Genomic DNA, 26,900 nt, shown 5'->3' on the forward strand with positions numbered 1-26,900 from the left:
TAACTAGTATTTACTACTGAAATCAATGTTTTCAATTGTTGTCTGACTAAAATCGACCTTTACTACTGATAGTAGTTTTTATTACTTATTATTATTACTTAATTTGACAAATTTGTTAATGGTCTGACCAAAATCAGTTTTTACTACTTAAGTTGACAAATTCGGGATTCGACTGACCAAAACAATTTTTTACTACCAACTTTGACATACTTTAAATTTGTCAGACTAAACATAATTTTCGCTACTTAATTAATTTGACTAAAGTGGAATTTGGCTGACTAAAACTTGCCTTTACTACTTAATTTGACTAAAACTAATTTGCATATTCACGGCTAACAAAAACTGTCTGTTACTATTTGAGTTAACAGTTTTCAACAATTGTTGAACTAAAATTGGTATTTTCCAATTTCTATTGAAATGCCAACATTAGTACACATCTTGTCTGAATATAACTAGACTTTACTACTTAATTTGACAAACGTTGTTATTTGTCTGATCGAGACCTGTCTTTACTACTTAATTTGTAAATATGTAGTTTCTCTAACTTAAAATTAACATTTTCATACTTTTTGTCTGACTAAAATTTGCCTTTACTACTCAAAGTAATTTTTATTACTTAATTAGACAAATTTTTTTAATGGTCTGACCAAAATCAGTTTTTACTACTTAATTTGACAAATGTGAGATTCGACTGACAAAAACTAGTCTCTACTTACTAACTTTAACATACTTAAAAGTTGTCTGACCAAAAATTATTTTCGCTACTTAGTTTCATAAATTAACTAATTTTTAAATTTTCGTCTGCTTTAAACTGTCTGTTACTACTTAAATGAAGTTTTCAACAATTGTCTGACTAAAATTGGTCTTTACTACTGATTTAATTAGCAAAAACGAATTTTAAACATTTTTCTTGAAATGACATAACATTAATAAACATCCTGCCTGACTATATCTAGACTCTACTACTTAATTTGACAAACTTTTTTTATTTCACTGAGAAAAATCTGTCTTTACTAATTCAATTGAAAAAATTGAAATTTGTCTGATTAAAACCTGTCGTTAAAGCTTAATTTGACCAATTTATTAATGGTCTGACCAAAAACCTGTCTTTACTACTAACTTTGACAAATGTGAAGTTTGTCTGACCTTACCTTGTTTTTATTACTCAATTTGACAAATTTCAAATTTGTCTGACTCAAAATTTGCTCCAACGTAAATTAAAACTTTGCTCCAACTCAAGGGAAACTTTCCCAAAAGCTCTGGGTAAGCTTACCTGAAGCTTGCAGTAAAATATACATTTTTGAAAATTTTAAGATTTTTTTCAAGTGTTATTCTATAAATTTTGTTCATTTTTAATGATCGAGCTGAAGCAAAAAGTCACGATTTAACTCTAATAATTATAGTTATTTTTTAACTAATTCAGAATCAAAGAGTATTTATCCAATTTGGACAGATAGTGAAATAATTTAATTTTTTTTTTATAAAAATACCTATTTAAAAAATCGATGAACCTATAAAATAGAATCTGGTAAAAGGATAAAAATTCCAATATTAAATAGCAAGTCAGAAAGAAACCTTTCTCCTGAAAATTCTTTGAAACCCAAAAACACAGTGTGTATTACATTTACGTTGCTTTGGCTCTCTGGGAATGCGTCGATATCTCGTGGACCCCGAGGTTTGCTTGACTTGACCGAATCATATAAGGTAACAGTTTTTTGCACCTTCTTTATTTTTTTAACAACATTTTCTCTTTCTCTCTAATATATCTCTCTTTTCAAAATATTGTATATATTTATAAATCCTGGTGCGTATTTTTGCTAACACGGCCTATTCACAATTTTTTTTCGCATGTTTTCAATTATAATGTCAGTGCACGTTTATTTTTATCTACATATATATTTATAGGAATGCTCTTTTTTATCTTCAAAAATACAATTTTTTATATTATACAAAATTTTTATTGTAAATTATTATTGATTGTTGCTTTTCGATAATGTATCTTTAAAGCACGATTTTTGTTTTTGTTTTGAGTAAACAAAAAAAAATCACATATTGACAATCGTTTCACCGACCCTTGGCTGGCTCTGCTGGACACAATTGGAAGAGAACATTTTATTCTCTTTTGCATGCTCTCTTTTCTCTCTCTTCCTCTTTTTCTCTCTTCGTTTTTTTTATTTTTGTTTATTTCCATCTTTTTTTTCTCTTTTTCTCCCTTTCTTTTTCACTCTGGCTGTATGAATTTTTCACACTCTTTCTCTTTTTCTCTTTACAATCACTTTCTCTATCACTCACTCACTCACTCTCTTTCTCTCTTTCTCTCTCTCTCTCATAGGTCCTTTTCTCTTTTTTATATTACTCCCAATGCTCGAATGACAAGGCGCAATTCTTTCGCGTCTATTGATTTCCAATTGAAATTTTTTCCTACTAATTTTCTATAGAGAGTCATTTTTTTACATTAGTCTCTCAAGCCTCAAATGGATAATTCCTATGAAAATTCGATTATTGAAATTCAACTTCTATTTGAATTTCTTTCAATATTTTTTTGTTTGCTCTTTAAATAATAATCTAAATTGAAATTAAAATATCGTACATGTGAATAAAGATATTTTTTCTTTTAAATAATAAATTGAAATTCAAATTGGAATGTTAAATATAGTATAAAATAAATGAGCCGAATTTATAGTAGAAATGTAGTATTTGAATGAATTTATAGAAAGGAATTTGTGTGTACTTTGATCAAAGATTAAAATTTAATTTATCATATCTGTTTAAAAAGCAGTATTATTAAATTCCATCTCGAATTATTAAAAGATAATTTCATCTCGATTTATATATGGAATGCTTTAATCATAATTAAAACATGCATAATTTTAATAATACTAAAAAAGGAAGAGAAAATAAAAAATTTTAAGTGAGACAGTAATGATTAAAAATAGATTTAATTACATGACGCCTCCTGAAGATGGCGCTAGAAACTACATTTTCTAACTGACGTTGATTTAAAATTGTATCGTTAATAATTTTTTTTTACTTTTCAAAATACTAATTTTGTATCTTTTGTCATTTTTATTCTGAAATAAAGTAATTCTTAGATTGAATTTTATTAAATTTTTTTAAAATAATTTAATTATTAATAATTGAATTATTTAGAAAAATTTTATTCATATTTTTAAAAATTATTGCATTCTTTACTCTTTAGAGAAAGTTAATTAAAGAATTTTATTCCCAAATTTTTAAAAATAATAGAAATATTTTTAGAAACGTTAATTAAATTCTATGGAAAATAATTAAAATCTTGCGAAGAATTTTATTAAAATTCTTGATAATATTATTGCTTCGAAGAAAATTATTTTAAATTTCTAAAATTAAATTCAATTCAATTCATTCGAGGACTTTAATAAAAATTCTATTGAAAATAAATGAATTCTTATAAACAACTTTATCAAAGTTTTATTGAAATAATTTAATTGTTTCGAAGAATTTTCTTAAAAATTTAATGTTTCGATGAATTTTAATAAAATTTTTGGAATAATGAACTGTTTCGAAGCATCTTATTAAAATTTTTCAGTATTAATTATTTCGAAGAATTTTATTAAAAGTTTGTAAAATATTTGAATTTTTCCGAAGAAATTTATTGGAAATTTAGAAAATAAATGAATTCCACCGAAGAATTTTATTAAAATTTTTTTAAAATAGTGGAAATATTTCTAAAAATTGTAATTAGTTTATACATAAGAAATAATTGAAATCTTTCGAAAATATTGTTTTTAAAAATAATTGAATTTTTTCGAAGAATATATTATTAATATTTATTTAAATTATTCAATTCTTTCAAGAACTTGAATAAAAATTTAACTGAAATAAATTAAAATTCTTATGAATAACTTTATTATTCAATTATGTCAAATATTTTTTTTTTAATTTGGAAAATAATTGAATTGTTCAGAAGAAATTTATTAAAATTTTTGAAAGTAATTGAATTCTTTGAAAGAGTTTATTAAACATCTTTTTTTTTTTGAAATCATTGTAATATTTTCATCAGTTTCTATTAAATTATACGAAAAGTAATTAAATTCTTATAATAGAACTTTATTGGATTTTTTTTGGAATTAAAATAACTGAAAATAATTGAAATTTTGAAAATGAATGCAATTAAAATTTTTTAAAATAATTCAATTGTCTCGAAGAATTTTATTAAAATAAAATGTTTTTGAAAATAATTGAATTTCTTTAAAGAAATTTATAAAAATTTTTGAAAATAATTTAATTCTTTAAAAAAATTTGAGTAAATTTTTTAAAAATAATTGTTATATTTCTGGTAGTTTCCATTAAGTTATACTGAAAATAATTGAAATCTTGCAAAGAATGCAATTATAATTTTTGAAAATAATTCAATTGCTTGGAAGAATTTTATTAAAAGTTTCGAAAATAATTGAATTGCTCCAAAGAAATTTATTAAGTTTTCAGAATAATTGAATTCCTCAAAAGAATTTTATTATTTATATGAAAATAATTGAATTCTCTTTAAATATTTTATTAAAAATTCTTGAAGTTAATGCAAATTTGTTAATTTGTTAATAACTGAATTTGTTTTTAGTTTTAAATTTCAAAGTTGATAGAATTAAATTGAAATTATTTTTAAAAAATTGAAGATAATATTTCAAAATCAAAATAAAAATTGTGTCATAATAATATTAAATTAATTTATTTTAATTGCATAATAAGAAAATTATTCACCAAAAATTAAAAAACGAGTATTATTAAAAAGAAAATTGAAAATTTCTTTAACAGAAAGTAAATTTGCCTTGTCATTCTGGTATCCTGGCAAAATTCAGCCATAGTAGTCTAGTAGTACGTATATTATCTAATATCACAATATTTGTATTTTTATAAAACTAGTCGTTAGTTGCGAAAACAAATATATATTTATTCGGCTTTCCTCGAAATACATCCTTCGCGCTCGGCCTTTGTCATTAGAAAAAATAATTCCTATTTTTTTTTTTAAATCACCCCTTTTGCGCCTATAATTTGCCTTTACAATTTTTCTTTTCTACTTAATAAAAATTTGTATTATTCACGCCAAGTAAAATTATAAGTATACATAATATTTATTTTTCCTTTAATGTATATTAATATACATATATACATATATATCACACGTTTCACAAAAAAAAAATAGACGATACATTTTCGTCTTGTAAATTCTTGTTAAATTTCCCACTCTCACAGTATCTTGCTTTATGCAGCGTTCTTTTTATCTCAACACTGTAAAATGTAGAAAATCCCCCTAACCCCCTCTCTTTCTCTCTTCGCCCATTAAAAAACAAAACCCTTTCTACCTAAAAAAAAATATTCCTCACGGGAGGTCTCAATATAAAAAAATAAATTTGTTTTAAATTATTATTTGAAAAATATAATTTATTTGATTTCTCTGCAAAAAAAAAAATTGTGGAAAAAAATGAGATCTCTCGTGAGAATTGAACTTCCTATTTTAATTTCCTCCCTTTCAATATCTTGTTCCAAAAAAGCATTAAAACCTTCACAATTTCTCATTATTCTCTCTCTCTCTCTCTCTCTACTTTATAAATTTCTCCAAAAAAAATTGAATTGTTTTTATTTTCTCATTAAATTTTTCGTATTTTTGTATATAAATTTTTTCAAAATTTCGATTGTTTTTCTTTTATTAAATTTCATTGAGAATGAGAATTAAAGAAAATGAAATATTTTTTAAAATTAATGAAAATTTTTTTTTGAAACGAGCTTGTCGTTGGCGTTATTTATTTTCAAATTTGTTCGTTTTTGAAAGCTTAATTCAGTTTCTTTTGTTTGTTCTTTGTTTTATAATAATTCTCCCCTTTTTGTATGCCTATGAGAGTGTTTAAATGGTATAAAAAACGAAGGGATGTAATTTTATTCATTTCACGCGATTCCCACGCTTTTAAATCCTTTGTCATTGAAAGAAATGGAAAAAAAAGATTCCCGAGTCGAAATTTAGACCCTACTTAGCCTCTGAAAATGTAGGGCTTATTCAGGTTTAGCAGTCGTAAAGTAGGGTCTGATTTCAATACAATTTTTAAAAACTAGACCCTCCTTTGACTCCCAAAATAGGCTGAAATTTGCCAATCTTCCATTTGGAGAAGCAAAGGAGGGTCTTCTTCTAAGAAACCTATACCGTACTTTTATACCTCGTAGACCCTACTTTCATACTCCTAGACCCTACAATTAGAAAAAGAAAAATTTGAAGATTTGCCCAGATTCAATTGAAGCACTAGGGATGAGTAAAAGTGGAATTTTATGTGTTTTATAGCGTCTATATACACGAAGTGTATATAGACGCTATAAAACACATCAGTATTTATGAATTTGGAGTACTTTTTGCATTTGCAGTGTTTCAAGTAATGCATTAAAAAATAATTCAAAATTTTCTTTTAGAATGTAGGGTCTAGGAGTATGAAAGTAGGGTCTACGAGGTTTAAAAGTACGGTATAGGTTTCTTAGAAGTAGACCCTCCTTTGCTTCTCCAAATGGAAGATTGGCAAATTTCCGCCTATTTTGGGAGTCAAAGTAGGGTCTAATTGTATTAGAATTAGACCCTACTTTACTACTCCTAACACTCAATAGACCCTGAAAATTCAGGGTGAAAGTAGGGCTTAAATTTCGACTCGGGTTGTTCTTTAAATCGCTAACGACCAGTAAATTTTCTTCTTCTTCTTCTTCATTTTTTTTTTTTTTGTTTTTTGAAGAACCGTGATGGAATTTTTATAGCGGAGTGATCTTATTTTCAGTGCCACCTCAATGGATCGTCGAGCCAATTGACGTCAGTGTTGAAAGAAATAGACACGTGTCATTGCATTGTCAAGCGCAGGGTGTGCCGACTCCTACGATTATTTGGAAAAAGGCGACAGGTAAATAAAATTTATATAAGTATTCAATTTGTATATATATATATATATATATATATATATATATATATATATATATATATATATATATATATATATATATATATATATATATATATATATTTATTGTAAATTTATTCCTGCAATATTTAAAAAAAAATTATTATTTTATTATTTTTGATATTTTAAACATAATTCAATATTATCAGCCAAAGAATAATTCGTCCGACAAATTGAAATTTATGAAATTAAGTAGTGACTTTCAGTTTCAGTCAGACATGACGTTTAGAAAGATGTAATTTTAAGTAAAAGTGTTCAAAATACGTGCTTAATAGTCAAATCAGTAGTAAAGGCAAATTTTAGTCAGAGCAAATTTTGAAATTGGCTGAAATATTTAAAATTTGTCGAATCAAGTAGTAAAAACTAGTTTTAGTCAGACCGAACGTTTAGAAAGTTAGAATTTAAGTAGAAGTATCGAAAATACGTTGTAATAGTCAAATCAGTAGAAAAGACAAATTTTAGTCAAACCAAATTTTGAAATTGGCTGAAATATTCCAAATTTGGGGAATTAAGTAGTAAAAACTAGTTTTAGTCAGACGATACTGTTATAAATACGTAATTACAATGTAGAAGTGTTAAAAATACATTTTAAGAACTGAGAAGTGTGTTTAGCTTTGTTATGACATATTTTATTCAGATAAAAATTGAAACGATTGATTTAAGTAGTAAAGGTTGTTTTAGTCAGACGAAGAAAGATTAAATTGTCAAGTAAAGAATAAGAAGTAAAAACAACTACATTGAATATGTAAATCAGTATAGTAAAATTAACCTTTCGTCGTTTAATTTACAATTTTAACAAATTAAGTAGTAAAAAATAGTTCTAGTCAGGCAGGACGTTTATAAAGTTGACATTTTACGTCGATAGTAGTATTATAACTACTTTTTTACCATAGTCAAATCATTCAATCAAAAATCGAAAACAGACAAAAAAAATTGATGGTAACCTCGAGAATAGAAAGAAAAGAATTTATCGAGGAGACAATCAATTATTATTCTTAATATGGACCCTTGGGAATTTATTGGTTATTAGAGAAATGAGTGCTTATACCATTGCTGGTATATTCTCCTTTATAAATGTCTGACTATCGCTCGGTATATTCCACTTTACTTATTGGACGCGCTAGCAAGTAGAAATGGTCGACTACAGTCAGACGGAATGATCCCACAGACGTAAACCTCGGCGATTTATGAATTCCATTAGCGCTCACACCACAACGATAGTTTTATATATATACATTTCTCCTCTCCGATTGAATTTTCGCAGTTATCTCTTTTTAACCTTTTGCGAATGAATACTTTTTTCTAAATACCCCCATTCTTCTTTTTTTTTCTTTTTTTTGCGTCTTTCTTCTATTTTTCTTGATTTTCAATCGCCCAGAACTCTAAAAATAAATGAAACTCGCGATAGCGTCCGTGATTTATCTAGTTATAATTTTCTTCTCTTGCTGCGGAGAATTTAGTACTCTGGTCAAAAAAAAGTTAATTTATAACCGGTCGAAATCGTTCTCTAAAAGATTGTAATTTTTATTTTAAAATTATTTTCCTAATATAGAAGGAGAAATAAATTTCCTGAATAATTTCACTGTAATAATTCAACTTTTGAACTAAAATCGTTTATATTAGTACCACTTTAAAGTTTTTACACTAAAAGTTCGTTCTCCTGGATATTTTGCAAAATTGAAATTAATACGAATAATTGAATAAGTAGAAGAAAAAAGTTTTGGTTTGAAAAAATTCAAGTTTGTCAAATTAAGTAGTGATGACTAGTTTTAGTCAGACAAATTTACAATTCATCAGATTATTTAGTAAAGACTAGTTATATTATGCAAAATTGTTACAAAATATTTACTACTAATAAAAATGTTAAAAATACCTTGTTTTTAGTTGCCAACAATAGTAAAGCCAAATTTTATACAGACAAAAGATAAAACTCCTTTTTTTATTAAAACAGTAGAAAAACCAATTTTTAGTCAGACACATTCAAAATTTGTCAAATTAAGTAGTAAAGACAGATTTTTATCAGACCAATAACAAATTTGCCAAATTAAATAATAAAAACTACTTTTAGTAGTAAAGGCAAATGTTAGTCAGACAAAACATGAAAACTTTGATTAAATAATAAGAATTAAAATTTGTCCATTCCGTTTTGAGAATTTTATTTTCATTATAAACATTTGCATAAGTAGTGAAACTATTTTAAGTCAGACAAATTCCAATTTTGTGAAAATAAGTTCTAACAGTAGGTTTTAGTCAGACAAATTCCACTTTTTAAAATGAATTCGTAAAGACAGGTTTTTGCTAAGTCAAATAAAAACTTCGTCAAAGTAAATAGTACAGTCTAGGTATAGTCAGACAGTATGTTTATATTTATTTTTTTCATTTAAATAGAAAGGTTAAAAAAGCGCCTTTTACAGTTGTAGTAATCAGTAGTAATGACAAATTTTAGTCATTCAAAAATTGAAAATCATTCATTTAAGTAGTAACATACAGTTTTCGTCAGACGTGATTTTGCAAATTAATTATTAACGATTATAATTAAACAAAACCAGTTCTAGTCAGACAAATTCCGAATTTTTTAAAATTAGCTAATAAAGACAGGTTTTCAGTTAGAGAAATTCTCCATTTGTCAAATTAAGTAGTAAAGACAGTTTTCGATCAGACAAATAAAAAATTTGGTTAAAATAAGTAGTAAAGTCTAGTTATAGTCAGACAGGATGTGTATTAATGTTGTCATTACAATAGAAATGTTTAAAATTCGTCTTTATCAGTAGTAGTAATTAATTAACTTTTAGTATAATAATCAGTAGTCAAGACTGATCAAGACAATTGACAGATCGTCAATTAAAATTAATACTGATTGATTTTAGTAGTAACTGACAGTTTTAGTCAGACAATAATTTACAAATTAGTAGTTAACTATTATAATTAAACAAACAGATCGTACACTTTAATGTTCTCAATTCAAGTTTCAGAAGTTTTCTGGTATTTTAAACATGGAATTAAGTAGTAAACCAAAGTTTAGTCAGACAAATTGCAAATTTGTCAAATTAAGTAGTACAAACTAGTTTTAGTCAGGCAGAACTGTCAATAATGTGTCATTTTATGTGCAAGTGTTGAAAATAAGTTTTTATAAATTAAACAGTAGTAAGGGCAGATTTTAGTCAGACGAAAAATAAAATTCTTGTATTTAAGTTGTAAACGACGATGATAGTTCAGAATTGTTTACAATTCTTAAATAAACAATTAAAAGTATAAAATACCATGTGAAGTATTCAAATCAGCAGTAAAATTAAGTTTAGATCAGATTAACTTTAAATTTGACAAATTAAGTAGTTAAAAATAGTTTTGGTCAGGCAGAACTATCAGTGTTAGTAAAATTGTTAAAAATACGTTTTTCCTGTAGTCAAATCAGTAGTAAAGATCAACTTTAGTCAGACAAAAATTGAAAAACATTTAAAATTGAATGACGAAAATGAAGAAAGATTTATTTTTAATAGAACGTGCTTTTTTGTTAAATAGGTGGCAAAACGGGCGAGTATGAGGAGCTGCGAGAAAGAGCATATACGAAACTTCTTCCGAATGGCACTCTATTGCTTCAGCACGTTAAAGAAGATAGAGAAGGCTTCTATCTTTGCCAAGCTAGTAATGGTATTGGAACTGGCATTGGAAAAGTGGTGCAACTTAAAGTCAATTGTAAGTTTTCAACTGCTATTTCTTACGGTCATTTGAAACTATTTTCTTTTATCAGTGAATGTCTCTTAAAACTTTTATCTCCTTTAATGTGTGTGTATGTTGGTGAATCTATTGTATAACACAGACACACGAGTTACACTACGTCTTATATATAAAAAGTAAAGTGCAAAGAAAGTAAATTATTTACATTCAAACACACAGGAATTTTGAATATGTCACGCGCTCTAAAGCGCCTGTTCTTAAAAACAGGGTAGACTTGAAGCTCTTGAATCGCTTTAAATTCAAAACTGAAAGATTCTTAAAACAACTTAAAAGAACTTAAAAGAACTTGAAATTTTTAGGTTATGTTTGACACTTTTTGGTTAGGTCTACGTAGAATAAAACTTCTAAGTCTACGTGGTAGAGAAACGGATAGAAATATCTTTTTTTTTAGAAAAAGACAAAAGATATTTCCATCCTAGTTAAGTTTTTTAGTCTAGTTAAGTTTTAGTTTTAGTTTTAGTTTTTAAGGTCTCTTTCTTCAGTGCGCGTGTCACACTTGTAGAAGTGATTAACTAATTTCTTTTATTTTTCTGCAAACTTTCCTCTAGCTTCGCCATTCTTCGCGGCTCCATCTCGCCTGGTGACTGTAAAAAAAGGTGATACGGCGACTTTACATTGCGAGGTACACGGTGATAAACCAGTCACTGTTACATGGTTGAAGAGCGGTAAAATCGAACTAAACCCTTCGACAAACTATAGGTAAGTAGTAAATTTCTTTCTTCTCGTCATTACCGTTACGAAAACAAACAAAAAAAAACAATTTTCAAATATGTGACGCTGACGCTCCATGCGAAAAAAATTTTAGGTTATGTTTTATCTTTCTTCACTGCCGTTGTTTTTAATTTACTTTTGTTGACTTCTTTACTATTTTCTTTACTGTAAAGAAATACCATTTTTTTACAGTAAAGAAAATTGTGGAAAAAAAAATTACACATGGAATGCGAAGATCAAATTAATTTTTTAGGAAAATTAAATTTTTTTTTCATCAGCGGTAAACATAACCTATAATTTTTTTGCTATTTAAGCCTTTTCTTCAGTGTATTTTTTCGCAAACAATAATTCTCCATTCAATTGATAAAGGGTGACAGTGAAACAGGAAATAACACCGGACGGTGTTGTTGCCCAGTTGCAAATTGCAGCAGCGGAAGCCTCTGACAGTGGAGCTTATTTTTGTCAAGCCAGCAATTTATATGGTCGCGATCAACAATTAGTACAACTTATTGTCCAAGGTAAATATTCGCAAAATTTTAATACTCTTTTTTTTATACTTTCCTTTCATTAAAAAATTCGTGAAAAAATTGAATAAATTTGGAATTGGAATACTTCTTCTAAGAGGCGAATACTATTTCTAAAAAAATGCGAATACCACTTTGAAATGAATTTATTTCCCCATGAAGGTAGCTTTTTCGGTATTAATAATTTTTTTGTTTTATTTTAAAGAACCACCATTGCCGCCGAGTGGATTGGAAACTGCAATGATAGCCAGTCGGAGTATCAACGTAAAATGGCAACACAAGTCCCAGGACACGAGTGAAGTGACAAAATATATTCTTCAATATAAAGAAGGGGAAGGTGAGTAGACGATCCACAAAATTTATTCGTATTTTCGTTCCGAACTCGATTAGCCCCGAGTTATATTAAATTCAGGTGAATTTGTAGGTTTATGGCAACAGCAAGAATTAACTGGACCCCCACTGCCGTATGCGGCACTGATCGACGAATTAAAACCAGCGACGAAATACACGATTCGAGTGATTGCTGAAGGTCCCGCTGGAAGATCGTCACCATCCGCTGAACTTGTCGTGAGAACTGAGCCGCAAAGACCAGCAGGACCGCCTATTAATTTAGTGGCAAGGCCCTTGACCTCGACGGAAATGCTGATCACCTGGTCGCCTCCTCTTCCTGAACTCCGTCATGGCGATGTCCAGGGTTTTAATGTCGGATACAGGGAAACAAGGTTATTGACATTTTAAAAATATCAAGCAAACTACTAATAGACTTAATAGAACTTAAGAAAAATTAGGTTTTTTTAGTCAAAACAGTAATAAAGACAAATTTTAGTCAGACACAAGTTAAAAATACTATTTTCTAGTCAAAACAGTAGTGAAGACAAGTTTTAGTCAGACACAAGTTAAAAATACTATTTTCTAGTCAAAACAGTAGTAAAGACAAATTTTAGTCAGACAAAAGTTAAAATCCGTTTATTTAAGTAGTAAAGGTAGATTCAATCAGATAAAACTGTTAAAAAAGTGTCACTACTAGTAGAATTGTTAAAAATAATTTTTATTAGTCAAAACAGTAGTAAAGATATATTTTAGTCAGACACTTAAAAAATACTTAAATAAAATACTTCAAAAATACACTGAAAATACAGATAAAAATACTTGTTATTAATCATAACAGTAGTGAAGCTAAATTTTAGTCAGACAAAATATGTCAAAATTCAGTAGTGAAGGCTGGTTTCAGTCAGACAAATTCCAAATTTGTCGAATTAAGTAAATTAAACTTTTCTAAATATAGACTAATTTTTTGCCTCGAAAGTACCCCGAAAAGTGTTACATTTTTTTATGTTTTTTATACTTTTTATACCCATTTCCAAAGTTTTTTGATTGTAATTAATTTTTTTCAGCTCTGGCAATCCGTCTTACAATTTCACCTCGGTCTCTGGGGACGGGGAGGAAGGAGGTGGAGAACTTCGTCTCTCGGGACTTCGACCTTATACGAGATACACTCTAGTTGTCCAGGCGTACAATCAAGTTGGATCGGGACCTCTCTCGGAACCTCTAACATCACAAACACTCGAGGATGGTGAGTTCATGAATTGATGAAATTTTCTATTAAAAATTTCCCAGTATATTTAAATCAAGAATATTCTGATACACTCTAAAAATATTACTGTAACATCTTCAAAATAATTCTCATCATTTCAATTCAATTACTATTTTCTACAGTTCTTAACTAAAATTCTTCTTTAAATCAATTCTTTTTAATAATTTTTGAAAATGTTCTTTTTTGTGAATTTTCAAATCCATTTGTTTTCAATTTTACGTTAAATTTCGATTATTTTTATTATTTTATTTTTATTTTTAATATTAGGAAATTGTTCAATAAAAATAGTAGATATTGAAAATCATGAAAATGAGGAGTTTTCTTGAAAATAATTGAAATTTTGATAAGAATTTTATTTAAATTTTTGAAAATAATTCAATTTCGCAGAAGAATTTTATTATTTTTAAAGATAATAATTTCTCCAAAATTCAATTTTTTAGTGTTTCTTTACTAAAACTCTTCTATATGAATCTATTATTTCAAAATAATGAAATTTTTTGAAAATTTTATTAAAATTGTTTGAAATAATTCAATTAAATTCTTGCGAAGTATTATGATTAATTATGAAAATATTTCAATTCTTATATGAATAATTTTATCAAAATCTTTTAACGTATAATTGATTTTCTAAGAAGAATTATATTAAAATTTTCAAAAATAATTTAGAATTTTTTCTCGAGGAATTTAATTAAAATTGTCTTGAAAATATTTCAATTCTCGTAAAGAATTTAATCAACACTTTCAAAAATAATAGAATTTTTTCTCGAGGAATTTAATTAAAATTATCTTGAAAATATTTCAATTCTCGTCAAGAATTTAATCAACATTTTTTTAAAGTAATTGAATTTTTTACGAGAATTTTTATGAATTTTTGAATATAATTGAATTCTTTCGACGAATTTTCATAAAATTTTTAAGAATACATAATTACGCATTTTTCGAGAGAATTCGATTAAAATTATATTAAAAATAATTGAAAATCTGCAATGAGTTTCATTTATTAATGAAAATAGTTGAATTATTGGGAAGAAATTTTTTAAAAAAATTTTGGTAAATAATTGAATTTCTGTGAAATTTTTATTATTTACGAAAATAATTAAATGTTTGTGTAAAATGTAATTAAAAAATTTCTTTTAAATAATTGAATTCTTTTGGAAAATTTTATTAAAATAGTAGATATTGAAAATCATTGAGAATTGAGGAGATTTTTTGAAAATAATTGAAATTTTGATAAGAATTTTTTTTTAAATATTTGAAAACAATTGAATTTCAGAGAATTTTATTATTTTTAAAGATAATTGAAATTTTGACGAAAATTTTTTTTTAATGTTTAAACATAATTTAAATAAAATTATTCATTAAATATTAAAGTTTAATATTAAAGTTATTTAAAAAGAAATTATTGTCAGAAATAGAAAAAAATTTAAGGTTTCGTATTAGAATTCGTGGTAATTTCATAGTTTTTATGAGGCAAACAAAATAGACACCTAAATTAAGAATTTTCTTATGAATTCTAAAAATTTGATTTTTTCCAGTACTTTTAATAATAATCCCTGACTTTTCCCTGATTTCCCTGACCAATTCTACTTTCTAAGAATTTTTTCTGTTCTAAAGTACCTTTCTTCAGAGTGCATCACGTTTATTAAAAAATGCGAGAAAAATTTAATTAGAAAAGGATTTCTTTTTGTTTTCTTAGTTCCTAGCACACCGCCAGAAGATGTAAGATGCGCGGCATTGACATCTCAATCACTTCAAGTTTCATGGCAACCCCCGCCCAATTCTCACAGTAATGGAATTATTCAGGGATATAAACTTTATTATGAGCCAATATTAACTGATATGTGGCGCGGAGTCGACGAGATGGAGGTACATAGTAAACTTACAACCATTTTATTTTAATATTCAATTAAGTTAAATTAAATCAGTAATTCTTTGTTTAAAATAATTTTTTACTTTCCGGTACAATTTTTCAAAATTTTCTCCTGTAGTGACGTAAATCAATTTTTCAAAATAGTTTCATATTATAAAATAAAATAAAACAGTTTCCATCGTCTTGGACTGAAATTATTAGTTTAAGACGGATTTTTTTATACAAAGAAAAAATCTTTCAAGACTTAATTTTTTTTTCTCTATTTTAACAGGTGCGGAAGACTAACGCTCTTACAACAGTTTTGACGGGTTTGAGAAAATATACGAACTACAGTATTCAAGTCCTGGCGTTTACACGAGTCGGCGATGGTGTTTTGACTCGAGTTGCTTTCTGTCACACCGAGGAAGATGGTAATAAAATTAAACTAGATTTTATACTCCAAACATTCTGCGTAGTCGAAACTTTTAAATTTTGTCATTTTCTTTTTCATTGGGGAATAAGAATCCAAAGTCATAATTTCGTAAAATAATATAAAACTATTTTTAAGTTTTAACCAAAGTTCCTTTGGATGAAATTCGATTCTTTTAATAAAAATGTTTTTTTAAAAAACATTTTTTATTAGAGAATTGAATTTTATCCAAAGAAACTTTTAATTGTTGAACAATGTTTTGAAATCAAATTCTTTGCGAATTTGAATTTTTTCTTTAAAAAAATAAATTATGGATTTAGTTTAGCCTAAGGTTTAGCTTTTATGAGTATTTGATGGAACGTAGGAATATTTAATTCGAAACGAACACTAAGGAATGTAATTTTAATGATGAATTTTTGAAACAAATAAAATGGTTATTTTAAATAAAACGATGTGATTATATGAATAAACGCTCGTTATAAATATTTGACGTGATCAAATTCTACAAGGCTAATTAATAATTTGTACTAATAGTTCCAGGTAGTCCAGCGGACATTAAAGTGGTTGTTAGTTCACCGCAAGCCCTATTCATCTCATGGCTTCCGCCCCTTGAACCCAATGGTATCATTACAAAGTACAATCTATACACCCGGTGAGTACTACAGTTTCGTTGAAACTAATATCAATTCTCGTCATAAATTTCAATATTCCCTTTATTATACATTCCAGTTATGGTAACATGTTTAACTGAAATTCCTTTTCTCAATTAGTTCCTAAATCTCTACGTATATTCTACTGAAACGTATTTGCAAAACGTTTCATAAGCATTTCATCAAAATTAAAACATTCATTATTACAAGAATTTCCATTCTTTTTTTTTTATTTAATTTTTATTAAATTTTAAATGGTAAATATTTTTACTTACAGAAATATTATTAAACTAGTAAATTTTACATGCGCTATTGCGACAATAAATTCATTAAAATATCGACAATTTCAAAAAAAAAACTAACAGAGAATTTGTGATTATTTAAAATTATTTAATTAAATGTAAAAATTAAAATTTTAATGAAAATATAATCTATATTAATAATCGTTGTATTACAGTAATCTGTTTGAAGTTTAAAGTTAGTTGTTGTTAGCTTCTTTGTTTCCTAACTTTAAAAAAAAAATTTCTTTTTAAATATTTACAATTTTAAAATTAATGTATTATTAATGATTTTTAAATCTTTAAATTCTTGCAAAGAATCTTATTAAAAAATTTGAATAGAATAATTGAATTCTTTCGATGAATTTTTTTATTTATTGAATATAATTGAATTCTCGCGAAGAATTTTATTAAAATTTTTAAAAATGCTATTTAAATTCTTTTAAAAAATTTCTTTGAATTTTTTTAAAATAATAGAGTTTTTTTAATAATTTTAATTGAAAATTTTGAAAGCAATTGAATTTTATAAAGAATAATTTTATTAAAATTGTATTAAAAAAATTAAATTCCTGAGAATAATTTTATTATTTATAAAAATAATTTAATTCTTGCAAAGAATTTTACTATTTATGAAAATTTTAGGAAATAATTGAATTATTTTGAACAATTTTATAGAAATATTTCAAAATAATTCAATTCTTTCCAAAAATTTAAATGAAGTTGTTTGGAAAATAATTGGATTTCATTTGAAAATAATTGAATGTTTTGAAAGAATTTATTAAAAATTTTGAAAATAAATGAATTTAATTGAATACTTTTATTAAAACGTTTAAAAATAATTAATTTTTTTTAAAAATTTTATCGAAATTGTTGAAAATAATCAAATTTAATTAATATTTTTAAAAATAATTATATTTTTTTTAGAAATTTTATTCAAATTATATTGAAAATTTGAAAATAATTGAATTTTTCCGAGGAATTTTGTTCTTCATGAAAATAATTGAATTTCTCCGAAGAATTTTATTATTTATGAAAATAATTGAATTCCTCTGAAGAGTTTTATTATTTATGAAAATAATTGAATTCCTCGGAAGAATTTTATTATTTATAAAAATAATTTAATTTCTCCAAAGAATTTTATCAAAATTGTTGTTGTATTTTATAAGTGACATAACAAAATTTTGAATCTGAGATTATTCAAAAATTAATAATTATATATTTGAAAATATAAAATTTTTTAATTATATAACAATTGTAAAATTACAAAAAAATTTGTAAATTGTAAAATTACTTTTTTTGATTGTGGAAAAATTAAAATTCTGTTCCAGAGTTGTTGATGGACGTGAAGAATTGAATCATGGTAAAAGAAATTTGCCGGCGACAAATAATTTTTTCGAGGCAACTGGTCTTCAGCAGCACGTCGAGTACCAATTTTGGGTAACCGGAAGCACTCGTGTTGGCGAAGGTCAAAGTTCAAAAGTTGCTGCACAAGTGCCCACGAATCGTGTTCCAGCGAGAATATCTTCTTTTGGTGGGCACGTGATTAAACCGTGGAGAGGCTCGGCAACACTTACATGTAACGCTGTTGGCGATCCAACGAGAGAATGGTTCAAAGGAAATACGGAACAGGTTCACACTGACACGTCAAGAAATATTCAAATATTACAAACTGGGGAACTCGTTCTCTCAAGTCTTCAGACACAAGATTCGGGAAATTACACGTGTCAGGTGGAAAACTCCCAGGGAAGCGATAGGTTACATTACATGGTCACTGTTCAAGGTGCGAATCTATATTTTTTACTAATAATTTCTAGGCCTTATTTAATTTTACAATTTCTTCCTAATTTTTCTAATAATCTCTAGGCCTTATTTACCTTTACAATTTATTTTCCTAATAATTAATTAATTTCCTAATTTTCTAATAATTTCTAGTCCTTATTTACATAATTTTACAATTTCTACCGTCTAGAAGCTTTTTTTGGTCTTTTTTGTTTCTTTTTGTTTTTTTTTTGTCTGTAACTGCTTTTTTTGTGGAATACCTTTCATGAAATTTTTTTTACAGTACCGCCGAATGCGCCTGTTTTGTACGTTACGAGTTCCACTGCGAGTAGCATTTTACTTCATTGGAAACCAGGTTTTAATGGTGGAGCACCACTCACTGGGTATTCATTGCATTATCGCACAACTCATGGGAATTTGGAAGAAATGCTACTGTCGAGAAGAGCAACGAGTCATGAATTAAAGGTGATTTTTTCTATTCTGTAACTAAAAAAAATAATTACCATAATCTCAGTAATCTAAACATAAAGTAATACATAAATTCTGAACATTAAAATTAAAGAATTTTTTTCCTCTTATAAATATAAAAATAAAATAAAAAGTCTAATATAATGTTTTATTGTAGGGTCTTTTGTGTGGAAATACGTATCATCTTTACTTAACATCACACAATAAGATAGGAAATAGTCCTTCATCTCCAGTGCTCTCAGTACGAACTCAAGGGCAACCGCCTGGAATTCCACCGTCCGCAGCATTTCTAGCACCAAATTCAACGACTCTGGCTCTTCGTCTTCACGTTTGGCCGGATAATGGATGTCCAATTCTTTATTTCGTTATACAATATCGCCCAATCAACGAATTTCACTGGACTCTCGTGTCAAATAGTGTCAAGATGCAACGTCGATTTATTGTCACTAATCTCGCGCCAAGTTCGGTTTATCAACTGAAAGTCGAGGCTCACAACGTCGCTGGCAGTAATGAAGCTGAATTTACATTTATCACATTAACGAAAGAAGGCGGTTTGTAATGCAATTTATATTTTCAAAAAAAAAAATTACAAAGAAAAGAAATTACAAATTAACTTATTAATTAATTTATCTGCATTACTAATAAATAATAATTCGTTTTTACAGAGCCACCACCTCCGGAACTATCGAAACGGGGATTCATTACAAGAATTCCCTTCTACGCGGATGTGAAAATTATTCTCCCATTGACGATTGCTGCAGTGGCACTTTTTGCAGCTGCAGTCACTCTTGCTTTGCGTTGGAAAAACAGTGAGTTTTTTTTAGTTTCTTTCAGCATCCTTTTTCAGCATTTGTAAAACAAAAGGAATTTTTTATTAATTTTTTTTTATAGGGTATTCGGGGGACCGAGTGCAGAGGCCGATGAAGGAGTCACAGGAGAATCAGCAGAACGCCGAAACCCAGAGAGAACGGTATTATGCCACTATCCACAAGGTGGCTCTTCAGCAGGCCAACTCCGGAGGTCCCGAGAAGATTCCAGGTGAACCTTTGTTACGATACGGACGAAAGAAAGGTTTGGTATTATTGTTTTACAAGTGAAGCTCAAAACGAAAACAATTGTTGAGCTACCTTGAACAATTGCAAACATAGGGTTGCCACAGGTCAGCGAAATCAGGGAATTCAGGAAAAGTCAAGGATTTTTATTAAAGTACTGGAAAAAATTAAATTTGCAGGATTCATAATTAGTTTTATTTAAATTTAAATTTTTAAAATACATTTAAATAATTATTAAAAATCATGGATTTATAGAAGAATTTTAGTTAAAAACACTAAAAAAATTGAATTTTAGAGAAGTTACAATTGTTCATTTATTTCTTTCGAAGAATTTTAATAAAATTTTTGAAATTAATTACATTAATTAGTATTTATGAAAATAATTGAATCCTTGCAACGAATTATTTTACATTTTTTTAAATAATTGAATTGATGTGAAAAATTTTATTACTTATAAAAATAACTGAATTCTTGAGAACGATTTTATTTTAATTTTTGTAAATAATTAAATTGTTTTTTTTTTGAAAAATTTATGGAAATTTAAATTATTGTAAAACATGAAGATAGCGATAGATATCTTCATGTTTTATAATAATGTTCCTAAAAGTTATTGAATTTCAAAAGGTTTAAATTTGAATTTTTTGAAAATCTTAATTCCTATGGAAAAATAATAATTAGGTAAATGTTTATTTAAAAATGAAGTTATTGATGTTTATGAATAATTTTACTTTTGAAGAAATTTGTAAATAAATGTAATAGAACATTTTTTCGAATATCTAATAATTTTGAGAGTGAATCAGAATATTTTAGGCTGATGGAAAATGTGAAAATTTAGTCTGGAAATTAGGGGAAAGTCAGGAAAAGACAAAATTAATTTTTTGTGGCAACTCTGAAAGAAGTTTTTGTTTTTTTCCAAATTTTTCGTTTTTGGGAGAATAGTAACGTGAGTTGGGAATATTTTCGATTTGTTTTGTTATGAATTAAAATTGGAACATTGTAGAGAAAATGGGAATATGCGGTAAGTGGTAGAGGAGATTTGACGAGATTTGAAAGGTAGGCAATACCTCTCGTGGGTTACAGAGACAGCGGAGGACATCTCGCCGTACGCTACGTTCCAGCTGTCGGAGGGTGGCGCGGGAGGCCTGGGAGGTTTGGGAAGTCTTGTCGGCGCGGAGGCGTCCGGGGGAGCTCTGCATCCCAACAACACTCTTCTTCACAGCTTCATGTATCACGAGCACGCTATGACGGAGGGATGCGCGAGTCCTCCCCCAGCTGCGACGGTAAATATTTTTTTCTTTATGAAATCTAATTTAATCGAAATTAATTAAATTTAATTTAGCTCCGAAATCTATTTTGGCAGATATTCCTTAATTAGAAAATGAAGAATATTTTTGAAAATTGAATTTTTAGACAATGAAGAGCGTGTCGTCCCGTCGACGTCAACAGAGGAAACAACATACTCCGGGGGACGTCGAGACAGACGAGAGCGAGTCTGACCCTGATCAACTGACCAGTTCTAGAACGGAATCTTCGAATCAATTGGATGCAGGAAAATTGAAACACAGTATGATTTTTTCAATATTTATTATTTGAATTAATTATTTATTTTTTATAATTTTAAATTAGTAATTATTATTTAATAGAAGTAATGATTTTATAAATCAAATCATGTTTTATAATATTAGTATTAATATTAATTATTAAATTTAATTTTTCTTCAGTTCGAGCTGTTTCAGATTTTATATATCATGGCACTTCGAGCACTTCATCAGACATCTCACCCATGTCCGAGCAAAAGTCACTGCCTCGAAGAGGTCGATCTAGGTAATTGCTTTTCATTTATTCATTTTCCTGACATTTTTTCTTCGTTCACAATTATTTTTTTATTATTTATTTACTACCGCAGAAATACGAAACTGTAATTTAATTTTTCTTGAGTTCAATTAAAATTGCATTTAAAATAATTGAATTCGTCATAAAATTCAATTATTTTCAAATTTTTTTTATAAATACTTTAAAAGAATTCAATGATTTTAGAGTTAAATATTTAAAAGATTTAATTTCCAAAATAATTTAGTAACGATTCGTTAAATTTTGTGATTTTTATTAATTTCAGAAAATAATAAATTGATCTGTTCTATGTGGAGATGGCACGTTCCCAGCAGGAGTTCTTTGCGCACACTACTGCCTCCAATATCCGTTGCAGAAACTGCCTTCGGTGGAAATCAATCAAATCAGGGAGTTCATCCACCAGGAAGTGACCGGGTCGATCGACCAGAACTTAGCGAGGCTGAGTGCGATATTGATTCATTAAAAAAATTAAAATTAGGTCTCAGAAGTTCTCTATGGTCGAGGCCGGGTACTCAAAATAATCCCTCTTCTGATTATTCAATCGCCGTTTAAAACAAAACAAAAAAAACAATTTTCCATAAATCTACGTCGTCCTAAACGTTTAAACACACGCCTTCTTCGTGTCTCACTCTTAATTTCAAAGAAATAATAGTTTAATTGTAATTTTTGTAAATAATTGTCGTCAGTAGATTTTTCTTCAACACTCTTAAATAATTTTTTTATTTTTTCATTATTCTACATTTATTATTTCTAAATTAATATTCATAATAGGACCGATACGAAACAACACGATTTTTTCGTGACGGTCCCTGATAATAAATATTCATAAATAATATTTATAATATTCATAAATAATATTTATAATATTTATAAATAATATTTATAATTAAATATTTAATTAATGCTGAAATATTTGAAGACAAGATTTTATTTTATAAACAATGTGACAATAATTGCTGTACATATTACAGATTGAAGAATCTATTGACGACCCATCGTAATTTAAATTTATCGATAAATAATAATCGTTTCCCTGCCGAAGATCTTCCATCGAAATAATCCTTTTAAACGAATTTTAAGAATTTTTTACACCAAAATAGATCTTCCATATAAAAAAAGTAATTGACTGCCAAATAGGTACAAATTATTATATTGCACACTGAATACTTACATATTTTGTTCAAAAGAAAACAATTCATCTTTAAATATTTAAAAAAATAGATTTAAATACATATTAAAAGTTTAAGAATGAAGATTCATAGACTGATTCATAAAACAAAATAATTGCAGAGAAAATTAAAAAAAAAGTGTTAAGTTAAATTAAATCAATTCCGTAATTACTTTCATACCTAATTAAGTGCCAAAAAAAATGCGACGTTTTTTAAGTTATAAATTTTCATATATCGAAGATTAAAAGGAAAGTCGCAGTACTTTTCAATTTTTTTTTTTTTTTGACGAAATGTAAAGAAATTAACAAACAATTTTTTATTTCTTGCAAACAATATTTGAAGAAAAAAAAATTTCTCTTCTTTAAAAAGAATTTAAAAAAAAATCTTTATTTAGGAAAATTTACAGTGCGATATTTTTTTACATCTCTTTTTTCAAATTTTTCGTAAGATAAAAAAAAGTCAATTGTTATAAATGACGCACATTTATATTAAAAACTAAATATCATTTAAAAATTTCTGAAAAAAAAAGTTTGTACTGACTATAACATCAAATAATGATAGTATTATAATTTTTGAATTGTCACTTCATTTAATGAATGACAATTTAAAAACAAAATATGTATAATATCTTATAATGAGAAGATCAAAAGAAAAAAAATTTCTTCTCATTTTAATGGAGGCTTAATTAAACCCAAACTAATTAGAAATTAAACTTAACATATCGCTCGCTCAAATTTTCAAATTTTCTAATTATCAAAATTTTTATTACTTTATAATTATTTTTCATTTTTTATTATTTATTTATATTTATTTATATTTATTTATATTTATAAAATTTATTTATTTCGTTGTTATAAGTTTTGACGAGAGTTTAAATTACTATTTATAGTATTAATTTCTAATTGTTAATTATAAATGACAATTTATTTGCTTTAAATTATATAATGAATTAAAAGAAATATTTCCTCCGCAACAATTTTCATAACTTAAATATAAACTTCTATAGCTACTTGAAAGAAATTTTGTAAATAAATCAAAAACAAATCACTTTTTTCATAGTGAGCGAGTATATAGGTTTTTAAAAGTACCAATATAATTATAAAACTACTGATTAATAAAATTTGTAATTTGTAAAATATTCGTATAAAATATTCTTGTGAGAAAGTGAAAGTAAAATAATTTTTTTACTATAGATTTTAATTTATCATCGTCCCCAGTTCAGTACTTCTTGTAAAAAAAAGGGAGAACCTGGGGGGACCGCTTCTCCTAGCCTTGTCTTCACTAGCTCCCAACTTTTGGGAATTTTAGTAATTAATATTTAATAAGTATAATTAATTAAAATTTAATACTAAAGAATTTAAATTAATTTTTATCAATAAGTAAAAAAAAAACTTTTTCACATGAATATAAGTTTTTCTTTTCAATTTATGTGAAAAAAAGTACAGAAATACAAAAAAAAAGATGAGACACGACGAAGTTTGTGAATTAGGTGTATGAGTGTAACAGGAAAGAAAAAAAGATGCGAATGAAACTGCGAGAGTACGATGAGCACACGATGAATTTTGTGCTAAACGACAATTTGCTCAGACCGCTGCGAATCGTTCCGGGTATATAAATATATATATTATAATTATTATTCCGAAGTGAAAAAGAATGGTTTTTTGTCATAAAAACCAAAAAATAATTATTTTCATTTATGAGAAAATATTACGACGATGGCTCTTTTTCCATAAAAAAAATAATGTGATGGAAATATTTTCCAAAAATTAATTTTGATATTCCAAAAGTAGAATATTGTATACCAATAATTATAGATTTTTTTAGAAATATTTGTATTTATAGAATATTTATATTTTGCTTTTTTTAATCATTTTAAATTAAAAAATAATTTATTTACAAAGGAAAATTATTATTTTTTGGGAAAAATTTATTGTACAAATGTATTTTTTTGGAAAATATTTTTTTTATCACATTTTTTTCAATTATTGAGAAAGTTTGTGTGTGTATATATATAAAAAAAACTGCCAAAAAAAATGTAAACTAACTTTTAAACGAAAATGACAATGATGATGTGTCCAACCCAGCTTGAATTAATGAATTATAGTTCATTAGCAGTAATAAACATTTTAATGTAGAATTTATGAGAATGGCTAGATACAGCCAGATGGGAGATTTTTCCGAGACCAAAGACTTATTCGTATCCAACATAATTACACACATACAATCATATTTAAAAAAAAATATACAATTTTTCAAAAAATTTTACGGACAAAATTTTCGATTTGTAATTCGACTTAGAAATATTATTCTAAAAATGCCTTTCTGGAAATTTCCTTCGGAATTCCGATAATAAGAAATTTCATACAAATAAAAATTATAATATTTAAAATTTAATTATTAATTAAATTAATTTAAATTAAATTAAATTAATTAAGTTAATATAATTAAATTAATTATTAAATATTATTTCTTAATTAAAATCGGAATTCAGATGAAATTTCTCGGGGGTATTTGGCATTTTGGCGATGAATATTTCCAAGTGGAAAATAATAGACTTTGTGGATGATTTAAATTACGTCAATAATGCGAGCGAGGCGTGAGATTTCCAAATGGTGATGGGCATTAAGGATCGAAGTGAGAATTAAAAATAAGATTATAAAAAATAATCTTTAACGTTGGGCTCTGTTGCATTGTAAAGTTTATATACGTAACGTATAAACGTTGATTAATTAGGTCCGTTATTATCCTCTAAAACTTCTATTTCAAATCTCGAGAGATTAACTGCCAAAACAAATGTACAATATATTGACAGGAAATTTCATAAATTATACAAAAATTGCCTTTAAAAGATTGTTTCTTTTTTGGTTTTTGCAATTTTTAATATTTTGCTTTCAATTATTATTTTTCCATGAGAATAAGATTTTATAATTGTAAAACAATTTCGCTTCCGGGCCAAAAGTCTGATGTTACAATAAATATTATAATTGAATTCTTGTAAAGAATTTAATTAAAACTTTTTAAAATAATATAATTCTTTCGAGGAATTTTATTACAATTTTTAAAAATAATCAATTTTATTGAATTGAATTGCTCCGAAAAATTTTATTATTAATGAAAATAATATTGTATTCTTGACAAGAATTTTATTGGAATTTTTGAAAATAATACAATTGTTTCGTAGAAAATTCAAGGAATTTAATTTAAATTGTATTAAAAAATAATTTAATTCTTAGAAAGAATTCTATCAAAATTGTTGAAAAAACTAGAATTTTTTCGACAAGTTTTAGAAAAATTTGTAAAATGAATGAATTTCTTTTGAGGAATTTCAATTAAATTGTATTGAAAATAATTGAATTCTATCGAAGAATTTTATTATTTGTGAAAATAATTGAACTTTATTAATATTTTTGGAAATAATAAATATTTTATTATTATATTTTCTGTATTAAATTTTCAGTTTGATATAATTATTAAACAAGTTATTAATATTTATAAAATTTTAAATATAAATAACTAATAATGTTACAGAAAAAATAATAATAATTGAAATGAAAAAGTAATAATTGAAATGCAAAAATAATAATTAAAATTAAAATAAGCAAAATTGCAATGAAATTCTAATGACAAAAAGAAATAAATTTTCGTTTGGTTTATTAAATTTCCAGCCAATAGTTTACTTAAAACTTAAAATGTTAATCCCCCCCTGAAAAATGTCTGTTCCCCCTAATTTTCATTTCTACAAATTCATAAAATCAAAAAATAATTATTGAATACAAAGAAAATAACAATTTAAAGTTGACAATTTTTAAAAGAAAAAATTTCTCCTTTAAGAAACGTTCCTCTTAGCC

At 26.4% G+C, this 26,900-nt stretch overlaps 1 protein-coding gene across 10 annotated transcripts in view; it reads left to right on the forward strand.

The window, feature by feature from the left end:
- The window catches only part of LOC122505580 (Down syndrome cell adhesion molecule-like protein Dscam2), a 359,000-nt gene extending 335,631 nt beyond the window's left edge, over positions 1–23,369 (forward strand). For 5 of the 10 annotated variants that reach the window (XM_043617301.1, XM_043617300.1, XM_043617304.1 and 2 more), the window contains 19 exons: positions 6,786–6,905; positions 10,482–10,655; positions 11,246–11,396; positions 11,778–11,926; positions 12,138–12,269; positions 12,357–12,654; positions 13,327–13,505; positions 15,223–15,392; positions 15,668–15,806; positions 16,340–16,457; positions 18,062–18,513; positions 18,796–18,977; positions 19,138–19,531; positions 19,646–19,789; positions 19,872–20,051; positions 21,113–21,312; positions 21,443–21,596; positions 21,754–21,856; positions 22,180–23,369. In XM_043617301.1, the coding sequence (XP_043473236.1) occupies positions 6,786–6,905; positions 10,482–10,655; positions 11,246–11,396; positions 11,778–11,926; positions 12,138–12,269; positions 12,357–12,654; positions 13,327–13,505; positions 15,223–15,392; positions 15,668–15,806; positions 16,340–16,457; positions 18,062–18,513; positions 18,796–18,977; positions 19,138–19,531; positions 19,646–19,789; positions 19,872–20,051; positions 21,113–21,312; positions 21,443–21,596; positions 21,754–21,856; positions 22,180–22,435 (3,695 nt within the window). In that variant the 3' untranslated portion in view covers positions 22,436–23,369. Of the gene's footprint in view, positions 1–6,785; positions 6,906–10,481; positions 10,656–11,245; positions 11,397–11,777; positions 11,927–12,137; positions 12,270–12,356; positions 12,655–13,326; positions 13,506–15,222; positions 15,393–15,667; positions 15,807–16,339; positions 16,458–18,061; positions 18,514–18,795; positions 18,978–19,137; positions 19,532–19,645; positions 19,790–19,871; positions 20,052–21,112; positions 21,313–21,442; positions 21,597–21,753; positions 21,857–22,148 lie in introns of those variants that run through there. The other 5 variants (XM_043617302.1, XM_043617306.1, XM_043617308.1 and 2 more) reach the window with 3 other exon arrangements.
- The last annotated feature ends 3,531 nt before the right edge of the window (positions 23,370–26,900 follow it).

This window comes from Leptopilina heterotoma, unplaced genomic scaffold (assembly GCF_015476425.1).
Source record: "Leptopilina heterotoma isolate Lh14 unplaced genomic scaffold, ASM1547642v1 Lhet_36, whole genome shotgun sequence".
Taxonomy (NCBI): Eukaryota; Metazoa; Arthropoda; class Insecta; order Hymenoptera; family Figitidae; genus Leptopilina; species Leptopilina heterotoma.